The 16,676-nt window shown below is 56.2% G+C and overlaps 1 protein-coding gene across 2 annotated transcripts in view; it reads left to right on the top strand.

Moving 5' to 3' along the window:
- The window catches only part of ATP2B4 (ATPase plasma membrane Ca2+ transporting 4), a 68,053-nt gene that overhangs the window by 8,802 nt on the left and 42,575 nt on the right, over nucleotides 1–16,676 (top strand). For both annotated transcript variants that reach the window (XM_019546619.1, XM_019546618.1), the window contains exon 2: nucleotides 9,685–10,275. In XM_019546619.1, the coding sequence (XP_019402164.1) occupies nucleotides 10,080–10,275 (196 nt within the window). In that variant the 5' untranslated portion in view covers nucleotides 9,685–10,079. The remainder of the gene's footprint in view (nucleotides 1–9,684; nucleotides 10,276–16,676) is intronic.

The following is a 16,676-nucleotide window of genomic DNA, read 5'->3' as shown; positions in this document are numbered from 1 at the left end:
ACGCTGTGGAGGCTCCGACTAGCTGGCGAGGGGCTCACAATAGCGCCTTAAGAATGAGCGGCACTTGAGACGCTGGCTGGCAAGCTGAGGATTGGTCCTGGCTTGCCTGAAGGTGCGTCCCGGGTATGCATGGGTCTGTTCAGCCTCTGGGCTCCCTGTGATTTGCTGGGTCGGCGACCCCATTCACCTTCTGGGGAGGGTTGGGCTGCATTGGAGGGTGTCTGGACGAGCAGGGATCTTGGGTCAAGTTGGTCCAGGAGAGGCTGCTGGGAGCATCCTTGGCTTGGGATGCTCTGCGCCATCCAGCAGACCCACTGATCTGTGGGGGCCACCTAGAAATGTGGCATTGGCCCCCACCTGCCTCTGGCTCTATGAGGGCGTGTGAAGTCGGTTTTTTGGCTGCTCCATTTCTTGCGGGACCTGTGGCAGTCAGGGTGTGTCGTGCCGAGCAGCTTCATCACGGAGACTCTTGTCTTTCCCGAGGCAGCTGGGAGTGGGCTGTCCTGATGCAGTAGTCTCCGCCCAGGAGGCCTGGTGCCTAGTTATATCAAGATCCTTTGCCCTGTTCAGAGTGGAAAGGGTACGCTACTTGGGTGGACTGGCCTAGTAAGAATCTCCCTTGGATTTGATCCTGCTGGAAGCCTGCCTTGGTCCATCCCCCTCTTAGGGCGCAGCAGTAGGTGAAAGGGTAAGTAATTATCCTGCATGCAGATGTGCCCGGATGGAAGCTCTGGCAGCCCCAGGGCCTGTCTGGGGGACTCCCCTGTCCCTGCAGCACAGGAGGCCCCGCTCCCCCCCGCCCAGCCACCAGCAGAGGAGCAAAGGGACTGAGAATCCCTCCCCGCGTGCTCCCAGCTTCTCCCACCAGCGCATAAACCCCGGCGGTAGCACTTTGCACCTCTCCTCTCCTTGCTTCCCCTCAGCTAGCACAGCACAGAAGTCGCTCCAGCTCCATATCTCTCCCTCTTGCTGCCTGGCAGAGGTGAGTCAGTGGCGGTCCCTGCCGCACGCCCGGTGCCGAATGCTGACGGAAGGAGGTGTGGTCGGCGCAGCGCGAGCGCTGCATTAAGTGGCTCTGGGGGCCATGGGTGGTGTTCACCTCGCGTGCTTTGGGCACCGGGATGGCAGGAGGGCGGCGCAGGGTGCTGCATCGCGTCACGGCTGGTCCCCTGGTTCAGAGCACCCCTGAACTCTGCTTCTCCCAACCCAGAGCTCAGAGCTCTGCTAAGACTTGGGCTTCCCCGCCGCCCCCCCTACAATAAACTTCATCAAAAACCCCAGACCCAGGGGTTTGAGGGTTTGCTTTTTTTTTCCTATTTGGCAGCATAAACACTGTCCTTGTGACGGAGCTTTACATTGGGTTTGCCATAGCAACCCACAGCAACAGGAGTGTTTATAACACCCTGTCACCAGGGCTGGAAAAAAGCAAGCAGCGGTTGCAGCAGCCAGTTGGGACAGCGCCCTCGAGCAAAGGGGCGGGCAGGGGGTGGCTTGAGCACAAGTAGCTTCCGGGGCTGGCACTAGGCTCCTCCGTGGGCCTCCAACATCAGGGCTGTCTCTGGCTGCTGTAGCAGTCCAGCTGTGGGCCTGGCCAGATGTGCCTGGCAGCTGCCCAGCCGGGGTGCCACATGGATCTGTCGCGTGCCCTTCCCGCTTGTCAGAGGGGCGAGGCTGGGAGCTGAGCATGCCACCCTGAGAGAAACAGGGGGCCGAGCCCAGTGGCCCGACCTGAAGTGAGGCTTGATCCTGGCTTGCTTTCCCATCTCCCCTGCTCCCCATGCCGAAAGCAGCGGGCCCAGTCCTGGGTTTGCCCTTGCGTGAAGCTGGAGAGGAAGGGAGGGCAGCGTTTGGGGTTTTTTTCCTCCGTTGTCGGGCATCCTGCTTGTTGCTGGGCATCCTGTTTGCAGGCTGGAGGAACATACCCAAAGAGGTTTCAGTTCCTGGCATGCAGAGCCCGAGCTGAGTCAGCGCCAGAGCAGGGGCGTGCCAGGATCACTGGGTGGGGCGTGGAGTTCCCATCGCCTTCCTGTTGGGAAGCGGGCCGTGCGGCTGGCTGCGGGACAAGCCTGCGGGTCTCTCCCTGCACGCTCAAGTCAGATGCTGAAAGGAGCAATCATCGGTGTTTCATTGCCGGCCCTTGATCTGGGCCCAGCGGCATCGGCTTTCGCTGCCTCCATCTCAAAGGCAGGGGTGATTTGTCTTGCTGGGCCCCATGCTGCTGCTTCTGAGCAAGTCTTGGCTGCTTGGAAAAGGTTGGGTGTGGGGATCACATCCGGACAGTGTGCGGAGCCTGAATAGTGGTGCAGGGTTTGGGGCTGGGCCTCCTCTGCCTTCTGGGGTCAGCTGTAGCAACACCGTACTGGGAGGGGGGAAGCTAAGGGCAAGAGGCAGGATCCTTTCCAGATGTAAAGTCGATTGGTGGGGCATGCTTGTACTGAGCCACAAAGGGCTGATGTCAGCTCGTCTCCTCGCCTGATGGATAGACAGACGCAGGATCTTCACTTGTGCTTCTAAAGAAGCAGCACCCGGTGTGGTCAGAGCCTGGTGGCTGGGGCTTTACAAGCAGCTTGCTATTTTGAGGGGGAGAGCAAAGAGAAACTGCAGGGGATAGCAGCTCCCATGGCCTGAGCTGGTTCTGGGATGGAAGGTGATGGGATCCATGCTGTGACCTGCGAGTGTCCTGGGTGAGCTGTACTAGCCAGCGATATTTTGTGCGTGACCAAGGGAGCCCTCTGGAAGAGATGTGGGCAAGTCCTGGCACGGAGGCTCGCAGTCTCTGTGGGGCAGGGTGCCTGTGCCTTTCCAAAGATCAGTGGGAAAGCTCAGTAAGAGAGCGGATCTGCACGGCTATGCATCCTGCCTTCAGCAGTCTGGCCTGTAACCCTTTTGGCATTTGTCTCCATCTGTTGGGTAACCCAGCTGTGGCATCTCTGGCCTGCCCAGCCTCTTCAATGGGCCAGGCTGGCTTGAGGGCTGGCCACAGTCACCTCTGGAAGATGGCGGTAATCTTGCTTCCAGATGTGCAGCAGCGTGGATGGGGAGGAACATCTCAAAGTGGAGGAACCAAGGGCAGCACACCAAAGTCATGGAGCAAGACACCAGTGCAATGTGAGCACCTTCTCCCTCCTAGGGAGGGTCCAGCTTACTCCCCTCAGGCCTACAGGACAACCCATACAATTACGCAGCGAGACCTGGTTGCCCACTGCTCCCGTTGCAGCACAAGCTGGGGAGCTGCACTCACGGCTGCCACGCGTGAAGCATTTGGCCTGCCGTCTCCTTTCTGGCTAACCATACTCAGTTTAGCTGTGCCACAAGCAGTGCAGGGAAAGCAGCTTCAAAGAGTTGCTGTTAGAAGCCTTGAAAAGGAAGGCAGGGGCTCACTGCCATGGGGCTCACGAGTCCCCACTCTGTTCCCTGCTATTTCTTTTTTTCAGGGCTGCTGTTAGCCTTGAAATGGGGCATTGGAAACCTTGAATGTACCGGGAATGAGATCGCTGATGCCTCGATGCTGGCACCCACATGTGCTGGGTGCGTGTCTTCATGGGGCTGCGGTGCTAGCAGCTCGCTTCGCTTTCAAGGCTTCTAATACTCGATGCCAGCGGTTGCTTCAGGGGTGCCCGTACCACTGTCAGCAGCACTGCCTGCTGGTAAGCGCTGCTCGCATCGAGTCTGGGTATGCGCATGCCCAGGTAAAGGCCCAGCCTTTGCTTGGTCCTAAGGCGATGGGTTTGAATGGCATGCACCATAAATGCCCCCAGACTGGGTGTTTCCTAGACGGGCTGTGTCTGGACCTGGCTCGTGGAGTGGGCAGCGTCATCTCCCTGCTGGGCTTTTATGCTCCTGTATGATCCCCGCCTCCCCATCTGATGCATTGGCACTGGCCCCTGCTCCAAAGGGAGGCCTGCTGCCCTGCAAGCCTGGGCTCTCCCTGCCCGTTGTGGTCGGAGCTGCGGCACCAAAGTGCCATCGACTGCTCCGCTCCCCTGGGCTGTCGGTTCTTGGGCAGACTCCCACAGACGGCCGACTCCTTCCCCGCTCCCCAGCACGCACGAGCCTGCTCTCCCTCTGCCAGGACGGAGGTGTAATGCAGCCGTTTATTATTCCGGGCAGGTCTGTCTGCAGCACTGCATCAGCTCCATCCCTCCTCATCAGCTGCTCCCTCCTCCTCCCGCTTGCGCGCTTTTTTCCTCTGCTCCACGCTCCCGCCTCGCACACTTTCTTTGCAGCCGGGACTGGTAGCGGATGGAGCGCGAGGGCCCTGTGGAAAGCCGGTGCAATAGAGTTAAGTGGGGGCTGCTTTTGCCTTTTCTAAGGGTGCACCTCGCATTGTGTTTGGAGCCTGCAGAGCTCCTCTCCATGCACAGCCAGTGCCTCTACTCTCCAGACTGAGAGAGAACGGCAGGGCAGGGTATGCAGAAAGGATCGCTCTAGGCTTTTTTAATTCATCTGCACAGAGCTGCATGAAACCTGCCTTCTCAGGGGGCCTGCCAGCCCTGTGCCAGCCTTCCTGGCTGGGTCCTGCCCTTTGTGGGGTTCATTGCTACTGCCCCAGGTCTTGTAAGGATTTGACGCCTGGCCAGGTATAGGGGGAGACTTGAGAGGGAGGCTGCGTTGTAACTCCATCCGCAGGGTATAAAAAGCTCTAGCAGGGCTTGCAGGAGGGGTTACTTTGCAGTGAGATGCTACAGGGGAGCATTACCTGAGCTTCCTGGTAGTTATTCCCTCCTCTCCCCATCATGCCTGTCCCTGCTCCCTGTTCCCAGTTCCCCTTTGCCCACCTGATGTGTGCCTTCCCCAGCGCTGGCTGGCTTTCCGCTCCCAGCCCTTCCATCTAGATCTTCCGGGCTCTTGGGGGCACAGCTTGGTTGTGAAATCAAAGCTGTTCAATTTGCTCAAAGCTGTTCAATTTGCTCGCCAGGGTCATGGGATTGCTCTGTGCTGTTGCAAAGCAGCGGACTTGGCTGCATGTGCCCGGGGTGGGAATAGCAGGGGCAGCCACAGATGGCACCGGCATAGTTGGGCTGGGGGACCCCAGAATAGAGAAGCAGAGGATTCAGATGAGTTTCAGCAGCGCAGGGGTGGGGAGACGGCAGAAGAAGAAAGGGCTGTGCGGGCAGAGCTGATAGCTGGGCAGAGAGGGCAAGCCCCTGTTTTGGGAGGAAATGCTGCTATTCACAAGCCTCCATGGTCAGAGCTTTTTCAGCTGCTAAGCAGTTCTGCGTTCCTGGCTCGTGCTCCGCTCCATCGCTGTACCTCGGCTTCGGGCCTGTGCAGCTGCCCTTCCAAGCACACAGCTGCCTGCCCCCTGCCCCGCAGCTCCCCAGGACGTTACTTCCTCCTCTTTCCTCTCGACCTCCGGAGACGAGTCCCTGGAGCTGGAGCCCTTAGAAGGAAGGGAATCTCGCTGTTGGGAATAGGGGGATAATGATAGGTGCCCTGCAGGCTCCTCTAGGGGTAATTACGGACTCCGCCATTACAATATTAATTAGCTGTCTTTCTCTTAACCTCGTAGCGCTCTTCAGAGGATGTTATTTGCTATGAAAGGGAAAAAATTAGAAAAAATAATCCCCCCTACCCCAACACATTATTAATCAGCAGGGGGCTGTTTAATTGGATCTGCCATCTCCTGCCTCCTGCTGGGAGCTCCAGTGCCTCTAAATGATAGATGAGCAGCGGCTTCTCCAGAGGAGCTCCTGGGTGGATGTGTGGGGTTAAGGAGGAACAAACAACGGGGAGGGAGGGAGGGAGGGATGGACAGACGCCCTTTGCTCAGAGCTGTTGAAGAATGACTTGGTGTTCCCCAGACCCCACTACCGTAGCGATCTACTGCAGGGCTTCCTTGGAAGCTGTGTCCTTTTAAGGCTGCTGTCCTTATATCCCTTGTGCGTCATTTTTTGGTGTCCCTTTCATGAGAGAACCAGTGAAAATTATATACGTCCCATCCCAAGAAAACCTAAATAGGAATCCTGTCTTTTGGGGAGGAACTTTAGTCAGAAATCATGCCCATGCAGTGCCCAACACGTGGGGGCTCCCATCCATAACCTGCGATGGAGCCAGATCTCAAAATCCCATGTAGGCATCTGCATCCCCACTTGGAATCTGTCTGCCTGTGGATCTGCCTGCTGATGTTGCAGTTGTACAGGGAGCTGGATCCCAGCCTCCCTGCAGTCTTTTGGGGTGCCCCTTCCTAAGTGGGACTCCAGACATAGCTTCTTTGGAAGGGAAAGTCCCTTGGCTGCTTTGCCTTCTGGCTCAAGGTGCTTCTGTTTTTCAAAGTGGACCCATGCCCCTAGTAGGGACTTCAGCCCTCTGGGGAGTTAATGCAACCAGTAAAATTGCTGGCAGTGATGCACAGTAGCCTTGTGGTAGCAAACCAGTGTTTGTTAGTCCAGGGGGACGCAGTAGGTAGCCAGGGTCCTTGGGCGGGCAGGACAAACGCTGATCTAGCTGATTCTGCTTGCGAGAGAGAGATTGCAGTGCCAGGCTCTTGCGGTTCATCTCCTTCTGTGACCCCAGAAGAGCATGGCTTTCAGCTAGCTAGCTTGGGCAGCAGTGGCAGTCTGACCAGAGCAGGCCAAGCCCCCGTCAACTGATTTATTTCATTTCCTGACGGGGTTTTGCAGCCGCACGCTGAGTTCTAAGCAGCCACGAGGAAGCAGGTCCCTGAATATGATGAGCAAGCATCAGCGTCTCGCACTACAGTACCAACAGCATAGAGATGTTGCTAAAAGCCAGTCACCGCTGCGACTGGGGGAGTGTGAAGATACTGGAGCTGTCATGTTGGGTCTCCCGTCTCCTGGAGATGGTGGAGAAATCACCTGGTGCTTGGCCCTCGCTTAGTCACTAGTCACTGGGCCACTGGCTGGGGGCTGACCTGGCCAAAGTGTTTCCCCACCTTCTCGGGCAGGTTTTGCAGCGTGCCGTTGATGCGAGAGTGCTGTTCAAGGGCAGCTCAGGGGTTTCTGCAAGGGAAAAGTCTCTTGTTCTGGCTCTTTGGCCCCCAGGTTAGCTGGGGGACCCCAGAATAGAGAAGCAGAGGGTTCAGATGAGTTTCAGCAGCGCAGGGATGGGGAGACGGCTGCTGAAGGGAGTGTTTGGTGGCTGAGTCTTCCTCTGTCTCCTCTCCTCTCCAAGGCATTCCCGTCATACATGCTGATACCACTCAGTTCCCGATAGCAGCCAAACTGACCCAGACAGCTGGCACTCAGCCCTGTCTCGCTCCTCAGAGGAGCCCTTAACTCCTTCAGCCCCAGGAGGCGGCACAAGGAGAAGCAGGTAAACTGAGGCCTGCAGAGTCGCCCTCCATCCTAGCTTGGAGTCTCCTTGTGCTGCAGGACTAGCAAGGACAAAACCTGTCCTTGCTTCAGAGAATTTATGCTCTGCAGTGTCAGTGGCTGGGTGCAGGGAACAGCTTGCAGGGGCTGTGGCTAATTGGATGTAACAGGTGAAACGAATAGATGGAAGGAGATGTGGAAGCAGGGAGCCGGGGTGTCTGGTGCAGAGCAGTTGTTGCAGTCCCCTGCCTTTCATGTGCTTTAGATCTGCCCTTGGTGTGTTGCCCATGATGCTGACTTTGCCCTCCGGTTCCCCGCTCAGTTTTTGGTTTCTGGTCCTCCTCTGCTCTCCTGAGTCTGCTTTGGGGTGCCAGGCATTTTCAGGGGGCTCTAGGCCAGCCTCCCTCCCCACAGCATCTCTCTAGAGGGCTCTCATTTTTTGCCTGGGGTCTGCCTTGCAAAACCCCTTTCGCAGTTGCCCAGGGCTTCTGTCAATGGAGCCTTCTCCCAGCGTGCAGCGGAGAGAGGTTCCCCTTGCGCCTCCTGCTTGCCCCACTGCGCGCTCCTATCTCGAGCCTCCAGAAAAGTCTCCTCCTACCTTCTCCTAATCACCACAGTCCAGTCTGTGCCCTGCCCTGCCAGCAAGCAGCTGCCTTACAGGGGAGGTGGGTAGTGCGGAGGCTGGGAAGACTGTGATAACGCATCTCCCTCGTCTTTCTGCAGTCCTGGCTCGGCCTGCTCGTGCCCTTCGGCTGAAGAGCCGGGCTGTGCAGGATTCCTGCTCTGCGAGGAGGGTGAGACTTTCCCTGTTGCCTTTGGAGGAGGAGGGGAAGAGATGGCAAGAAACAGCTTAGCCAGTGAGCCATTCCCCCCAGTTTTGCCCCGAGCATCCAGCTGCTGCTGGCGCTCTTCTTTGGCTGCGCTGTTAAGTGATCATGATTGCATTTGCACCCAAGTTGCAGTATTGCTGCAACGCGCCCTTGCTGGCACATGCCCAGCTCCCTGCATAAGTCTGGCTGTGTGAAATAAAAGTAGTCTGCAGTACAGGATTAGAGGGCTAATGAATTTATGTGGTCTTGTGTTTCTTGGGGGTGAGGGAGACCCTTCCTTTCAGCCAGCGGGGCATGCTCTCCTCCAGAGCTCAGGCCCTAGGAGGTGGCAGGGAAAGTGGGTGGCCTTGAACCACACCGAATCCTCTCCATGCCAGAGCTTTCCTGCTGCTGTCACAGGTCAGCAGCCTTGAACTGGCAAAGAGGAGAGCCAGCAGGGCAGGGGGACTCCTTCTGCCCCAGGGTTTGCAGGGGATGGAGGACAGGCTGGTGCCAGGCGTTTCGCTGCCCTTGTGGAGTGGACTCTGGCGGCGGGAGGATGCCCTGCTCCAAGGTCCCTTTCCCGTCCTCCCCTGCCACCGCCCCTTCCTTGGCGCTGCCGAGTCTCCCGTCTAGGCAAATTACAGCTGGGGCTGACTGAAATAAAGCCCTTGTCAGCACTTCAGGCTTCCCTGAATAGGATCTGTGTTGCTCCTCTGCTGTCTCAGTGCTCCGCTCTAGGTGACTGAACTAGTAATGGTGTTACAGATGAGGGAAACTGAGGCACAGAAGCCACAGGCGTGCAATCGGTTTCTTAAAAGCTGCCTGTTCTTAGCAAGCACGCGAGAGTGCGTGTGCGTGCGTGCGTGTCCCATGTTACCGCCACTCCCCTCCCCCCCCAGTGATTTAAACAGTGACAGGACTTGCAAACTGCAGCGGGTTTCTTAGTAAATGAACATCGTTAATACTATTTCAGCTTTCGCTGGATACAGACTTCCACCCAAAGCTATAGTCGGCCTCGCTTCCAGTTTCTGTCCCCGGCACTGCAGGGGGAGGTGTTTGTGTAAGGAACAGCTGTTTTTTCCACTGGAAGGATTTATTTTTGAAACAAATGAATGGAAAGATTTTTTTTCTGTTGGTCTTAGGTTTGGGCCAGACAGCTGCAGAGAGAGCAGAGAGCCACCTGGGTGCTATTCCTGACTCGCCGGCACAGCCCTTCTTCTGTGGGGTCTCTCCTCCCATTGTTGGTGGGGCTATTCAGTGCCCCGAGCCCCCTGTGTGGTTAGACCTGTTTCCACCAGCTCGGGCTCTAACTTCATCCTAGCGCTGAGCACGATGAAGCAGCTACAAAATCTAGGCCTGGAGTAAAACCCGGGCCGAGAGCATCCCAGCTGCATCCTGCTAGGAGAGAGGCGGAGGTGGGATCAGACCCCCTGAGCTCCAAGCTTGAGAGCTGGTCCCTCCACCTTGCTGCATCCCAGTGTTTCTCGAGAGGCGGCCCTGCAACACCTTCCCCTGTCCCGGGCGCGCGCGGATCTACTTGCCAGGCTCTCGGACCTTCTTGCTAATGACTATTTTTATTCTGAATTCTTGTTTTGTAGCTCCCGTTGCTGCCGGTATCCAGGGAACCCTCCTCCTCCTCTGGGAGATGCACAGCGGTCGTTGCTAAGGTTGCTTCCACGGTAACATGCACATCCTGTTTACACCTTTATCTGGAGAAGTTGGGCTCGGCTAATCACACCGGCTTCACCTGGGAGGCTGTAGAAGGAAGCAGCCGCTTCCCCCTCCCCAACCCCCCGATACCTCCGCTGTGATCCTCCGAGCTCCACGGGGCTGCGGGGCGAGGCTGCCAAGGACTGCCTGTGTCCCCTGCCGGACGTTCGGGGGAGGGAGGTAAAAACCTAGAAGCCAGCATTTGTTTGGGGTTTTTCTTTTTTGGGGTTTTTTTTTTCCAATTTCCGGGTGCATCTGCTTTGACTCTGGTCGCGTTGGCAAGATGACCAACAACTCTGCAGACCACCATCCTGGCAACTCTGTTGCCGAAGGCAACCATGAAGGGGACTTTGGTTGTTCCGTGGTTGAACTGCGAAACCTCATGGAGCTCCGGAGCTCCGAGGCCGTCGCCAGGATAAACGACACCTACGGGGGAGTGCAGAACATCTGCAAGAGGCTGAAGACCTCGCCAGTAGAAGGTAAGGGGCTGAGAAATGGGAGCAGTATCTCCCAAGCTCCCCTAAGCAGTTCCCTGCTGGCCAGACGAGATGGGGAGCGCTGATCAGACACGGTACCTATGCTCTTGGTACGAGACTCGGGATCAGCAGCTAAAAGTGCCCATCCCAGGTCATTGTCTCACGGTGGTGTTTTGTAACTCAACCCAAGAGCATTGTGCTAGGCTGTTCTCACCTAGCGAGAGATGGCCCCTGGCCAAAGGAGCTTACAGTCCAGCGAGGCTAACAAAATGCTGGAGAGAGAACCTGTATTTTGAAAGGAGAGGAGCAGAAGCAAGAGGTTTAAGGGCCAGGTCTGGAAAGATTTTGGGTACCTACAGACTTTGTATGGATCTGGTCCTGCGTGAACTCCCTGGAGAGTGGTTCAGCTCCCTGAAGGGGGGTTGCAAAGAGGATGGAGTAGTTAGTCCGTTCTCAGTGGTGGCAGATGACAGAGCAAGGAGTGATGGTCTCGAGTTGCAGCAAGGGAAGTTTAGATTAGGTAGTCGGAAAAGCTTTCTCATTAGGAGGGTAGTCAAACGCTGCACAGGCTACCCAGATAGACTGTGGACTCTCCATCCTTGGAGGCTTTTAAAACCAGGAGAGACAAAACCTTGGCTGGGATGATATATTTGGGACTGGCCCTGCTTTGAGCAGGGGGTTGGACTAGATGTGACCTCCTGAGCTCTCTTCCACCTTCATTTTCTATGATTCCGTGACTTGCTTGGCAATAGATCCCAACTCTGCCAGGTCCCAGTCCAGGGTATTGGCCACAAAGCCTCAGGGTCGCACGCTGTCTGCTTTCCCCAGCTCCCTTCTCCCACTCCCACGGAGACAGAGGTGCTACGAGTTGAATAGTTCAGGCAGCGTAAAAGCTGCAAAGGAATTTGTGCTGCCCAAGTGCACCTCTGGGGCTTGTGCTCCAGTGTGTTCAGTAATTTACAGTGTGCACGAGGACTGCATGAGATGCCAATGAAGGAGAGTTTAAAGGTAGTTTAGCACTTAGCAGCCAAGCCTAGTCACTGGGAGGGGGGGCACTGATTCCAGCTGGGTTCTGCACATGTGCTGGGACTAGCTTTGCAAGGACGTTGGTGTGCTGGATGACCGCACATATGGAGATTGTTTAAAAGAGGCAACTCTTAAGTTGGATGGACAGGCATGCAAGTACACACAGAGCCTCTGCACTCCTAATATGGCCTCAGAAGGTCTAAAACTAACCTCTGTGTGGGAAGGCTGTCTCCCCTGACAGCGATGCTAACCAGACCGCTGCTCCGAAACATCCCCAAAGTTAACAGAGTTGCTGATGCTGGCCTGACAGCTTTGGAAAGCGATGCCTTGGGGGTTCCTGCTGATGTAGCATGTCTCACAGGGCAGGCTCGTGCTTCGTGGTGCTGTGCTGTTGCAGTGGTTCAATGCAATGACTTTTTTTTTACTTCCTAGCCACAGAGATTGCAGTGGGACCTGCAACTGAGGCTAGTAGCAGGGTGGGACAGCCACAGTGCATTCAGGGTGGATGGTGGTCCTACATGAGAATAGGGTGGAAGAATCCTCTTTAATACCAGTGAAATGGACTGAGCAAGGATTCCTAGAAGGGAGGAGAAACCCTTGCTAAAGTACCCGTTGGCTGTGGACTGGCTGGATTGGCACGGTGACCCTGGATGGGGTAGGCAGCAGGACTGGCAGCTGTGTTAGCCTGGCGGAGGCTCTGAACGGGCATGGGTTTCTTTCTTTGCTTTGAAAACTTGCCGGCTGTTATTATTAGCGCTCTCATTTTCTGGTGTAAGAGCTGGATTAGCATATTTCACAGCTGTGACTGGGAATGGGAAGGTTGGGGGGGGAGAGGGAAGACAATATAGGGATGTAATTAGAGAAGGGAGGGGGGGTGTCCTGGTGGAAATGCCAAATCCAGATCACAAAGGGACGTGTTTCCCTTGCCAAGCACTGAGCGCACGTGCAGGGGCCTGGGATGGGGGGGTGCACCCCACATGCTGTGCCCTGGCCTGAGTGCTCTTGGCGGGGGACAGCTGCAGAACGACTGCCCTAATCCTCCTCAGCCCTCTCGTCTGCTGACTCTCCCTCCTTTCCCAGGCCCAGACTTCCTCCGTCCCACGCAGCCCTTGGGTTGCTCTCACTTGGGTTTATTTCCAGTGGTCTCTCGCACCACCTGGTGCAGACTTGTGAGTCTGAGGTGATGCTCAATGGGCTGAGGTAGTAGGCCCCATGCCTTTTGGTGAGCTCCCTGCTCTCTGCCCACCCAGACCCTGTCCTTAGTGCCTTGCTAAGCTGAGATTTTTGTTGCCTGCAGTGAAACAGCCTTTTTTCATGCTTGGCGGCCCTGACGTGAGCAGGCCTCTCCATCCAGTTGGGTAGGAAACCACAGGCACCAGCCTGATGTCAACAATTTTGCTCAAGCCAGGGACTTTTGTTGTGTCCCCAAGAGTCGCTTGTTCTCCATGCGTTCCACGAGGGAGCCTGCACAGGGCCCGACTCATCCAGACCACACCCGTGCGGTGACTTACTAGCCTCCATGGTCTGCAAATAGTTTTGCCTGCCAGCCCAGGGTGGATAGGCCAGTGCACCCTGGAAGCATATAGAACGATGCACCGTAGAAAAGAGTATAATCTTTTCACTGAGAACTAGTGAAGCCAACATTTCCACTGATATTGCGGGGGGGGGGGGACACTTTGGTATTTGAGAGCTCAGAATGACATCTCTTCCTTCCAGCTAAAGTCCATAGAAGCTGCAGGTACCGAGTCCCTTCGGAAATCCAACCCAACATCCATCAACTTGGCACCCAGCCACAGGATAAGATGGATTTGGGGTACAAAGAGCCCTCAGCTATGCTAGAGGCGGTTTGAAAAAAGGAACCAGCCTCTGAAATATTTCTTGAGATTACCAGTTAATTTATTCCTTCCCACCCCCACCAAAAGTTCACAGGGCTGCTTGAGGGTCTGAGCTGCAAAACTGTGAGCCTCTAGGGAATTCAGATGGTTCTCCACAGCTCAGGCCCACCCTCAAGTATTCGTGGGACAGGGAGATGATTAAGCACGGATGAGAAGCCAGGTTGAACAGCAGTAAGAAGAGCCGACTGTTTCTAGGATCAGGTCTTCTCTGCAGCTTTTATTCCTCCTGTCTTTCACCCTTTGTGGAAGCCTCTGTGCCTCCGATTTCTGCTGGGATCAAAGGAATGTAACCAGAGAGGCTTTTGTGTGCTCTTTCCTGTCCAGACAGCGAAGCGGCATCTTCTAAGCCCCGTGGTGGGATGGAAGAGGGGAACGTCCCAGGGCTGGAATGACAGGGAGAGCCGTAGGCCAGGACTGAGATGCTTTAGCCAAGCTGTGCTGTGAACCTAGGATTAGCATGGAAACTTTCTCCTGAGTAATGAGAGGAAATTACAGAATCTATTATGCTGATAGAAGTAGTCCTCGGAGACCTTCAGCATTGACGTATAAAATATAGCAGCCCTCCGTGGGCACCTTTTTGTCCTTCTGAATCCCAGCCAAGCAGCTCAGGCTGCCAGGAAACGGACACATCCAGATTCCCTCCTTCCCCACATTGCACCTTCTGCTTTCTTTTTTTATCCCTGCATTGTAACAGAAGGTCTCTGGCTGGGGCAGGGGAGCCTGGGGAGGTTTTGAGGCAGGTGAATGTCCTTGTAGGCTAAAATCGGTCCATAAATTGGAAATGGATACAGCTGTTCTCCACAGAGGTCCCTAGCATGGTCTGTTTTCTCCCTGTGCATCCAGCTGTTTTTTGGCCGCAGTGAGATGCCCCACAAGGATGCTGAACCCACCCCGGTCATTGCTTGGATGCTTCGTCCAGCCCTGGAGTTTCGCTGTTGGCCCTGTGAATGCTGTCGGTGGAAGGTGGCAGTGTCGATGGACATTGTTCACAAGAGAGCTTGTTCTCATCTGTGCTGAGGCCAGCTCATGCATATCCTAGCGTGACTCAGGATGACTCCTTTCCTGATGAGAGCTTGGTTTTATCTCAAGGAGTGGTTGAAGGTCCAGCTCAGCCCCTTCCATTGCTGTCGAGGCCTGGCCAGGACTCGGGCTCTGAGGACAGCATGTCAAGCTATCCATCTTTGCCCAATAACCTATGCCCGGGTCCCTCCCTGATACCACTGCAGCCAAGTTCAGTCCCTTCTCTAGTACAAGGGATGTAGGAGCGAGAACCATTTTGAGTTTCTTCCTTCCTGTCCAGGTTTGGAAATACTGCCTCGTGCTGTGCCCATCTCTGTAAGCTGGCTTTTGTGCCCAGCCCTTCCAGGGCGAACAACCTGGCAGGGGCACAACAGCCCACCAGCCAGTGATGCTCCTGAGAGATGGGGAGACGAGCACGGATCTCATTATCATGGGGTGATGTTGCCTTGCAACAACAGGTAGCTCAGCTCTTCGCCATCTGCAGCAGTTCTCTTGCTGACACCCAGGCCTGTTCGTCACCCTTTTCCCACCCCCAGCAGCTCCTCCTTTGTCCCGTGAGGCTGATGGGTGTGACATTAACCTTCCACACGTTGCTGGGAACACGACCCCTTTGTGGTGGCCAAGAGGCTGAGGGTGGTGGGGAGCTGTGTGTGACAGATGCTGTGCAGCAGGAAGGACTTGTTCAGAGAGTCGCTTTGAAAACCTGTCTCTCTTCCCCATCTCCCCTGAGTGACATATGTCCGCTGGGATTCACCCACTTGTGGTAATGGCTCCAGAGTCACCGTTTTCATCTCTCCCTCTGGCTGTATGTACAGTCCCCAGCACTGCAGGGCCCTTATCTTGGTGGCAGTGTGAAAATGCTGTGGTCAATGATGCCGGCAGGAGGGATGGAGAATAAAGATGCCCCGTGATGCCTGAGGATGCCCAGCTGAGAGGCTGAGCCTGTGACTGGGGACCCTTGGCATAGGGCTGGTTGCGCTGGCTGGGCACCTCCTCCCAGTTATGTCGGGGCCCACTCTACCCTTGGCTTCTCCGGATTAGGCCACTGCTCTGCCTACCAAAGTGCATGCCAGGGGAGCAGTGGAGGCTGAGGGGAGGAGAGAAGTCTTTATGAGGGGTTGAGGGAAGCCATGGCAAGGACATGGGGAGGGATGAAGAACCAGCCTCTGGTACCAACCTGCTGCTGTGAGGCACTTCGCTCACCCAGCCAGGATCAGTGCTGTGCGGGGCTGGAGGGGCGTAGCTCAGCTCCTCCTTTCTGCTAGCAGAAGTCATCTTGTTTTTATTCTCTAGCTTTCCAAGGCCTCCAGCTCCTTTTCCCCACCAGGAGAAGTGACCTCCCCTGCCTGTGGTGGACCCGTGTTTGAGGGTGGTACAGCCTCGGAGGAGGTACTTGCCGTTTGCCGAGTGCCTGCAGCGGCAGGCTCTTCATTTTGGGGCTTCTCTCTATAGCATCCTCCCCTTTGAACCTTGTGTTTGTTCTCTTCCAACCGTAACGGGCCCACGTCCAGGGATTTGGCAGGGGTTAGGAGAGCCTCCGAGGAGTTAAATGCTTTTCCGCTGTGTTCAGTTCTCGAGGCCCCAGCTGAGACTGGGGCTCTCTTGTGCTCGGTGCTGTACATGGAGATGGACAGATCAGTAGGAATGGATGCCTGTCTCCTTTAGGGGCCCCTAAAAAATATCTTGTCCTGGTTTCCCAGAGCTTGCTGACCTGCTCTGGGGGTGCCCAACTCCAGTCGCTCTTGTGGGGTCGGTGGTCTAAGTTTTGCTCCGCTTTGCCCCGGCGCAGCAGTGAGCTGGCTTCATTCTAGTCTCCGGCATGGGCAGAGGGCCCTGGGGGCAGCCCTGCTCCGTGCCTGGCAGGGCACAGGCCGGTGCCACGAGAGGAGAGTAGCTGCAATGAACCAAGTACGAGGGGAGACAGGGGCAGTGAGAGAAGAGCTGGTGCGTGAGGCCATGTATTGCCGTGAGGCCGACGTGGCAGTGCCTCGATTGTCCCGTTCGGCACAGTGGGTGTGCAGCCTGGCCCAGAGAAGTGACCCTATCTGCTCTTAGTCTGCCTGTGTAGGCATTGGCTGTCCCCAGTGCCCCCTGCTAGGAGCTGAAGGACGATTTACACATGCTTTGAGCAGGGCATCTTGCGCTGCGTGGCACAGACTGGGTATTTGGGGGAACATGAGGGGGCTCTGAGGGCTCACAGCCTCCCGGCAGCACGTGGTTGAGCGTGTGAAGAGGCCGCGGGTCTCGTCTGGCTGCCCTCCCTCCCTCCCCGCAGCCAGCCGGTGCATGTGCTCATCCTCTCCGCCCGCACCCTAGGCCCTGACCCAGCCGTGAGTCAAACCCCATTAGTTTTTTCCCATCCTGCAGGAGACTCGGGCAGGGACCACTCCCAGCCGGGCTGCCAGGGAACATCCCTGCAGGGAGACCCCGGGATGACTTCACTCAGCTGGCTTTCCTTTCCCC

Source organism: Crocodylus porosus, unplaced genomic scaffold (genome assembly GCF_001723895.1).
Source record: "Crocodylus porosus isolate Cpor-Errol unplaced genomic scaffold, CroPor_comp1, whole genome shotgun sequence".
Taxonomy (NCBI): Eukaryota; Metazoa; Chordata; order Crocodylia; family Crocodylidae; genus Crocodylus; species Crocodylus porosus.
This window is presented reverse-complemented; position numbering and strand designations above follow the sequence as displayed.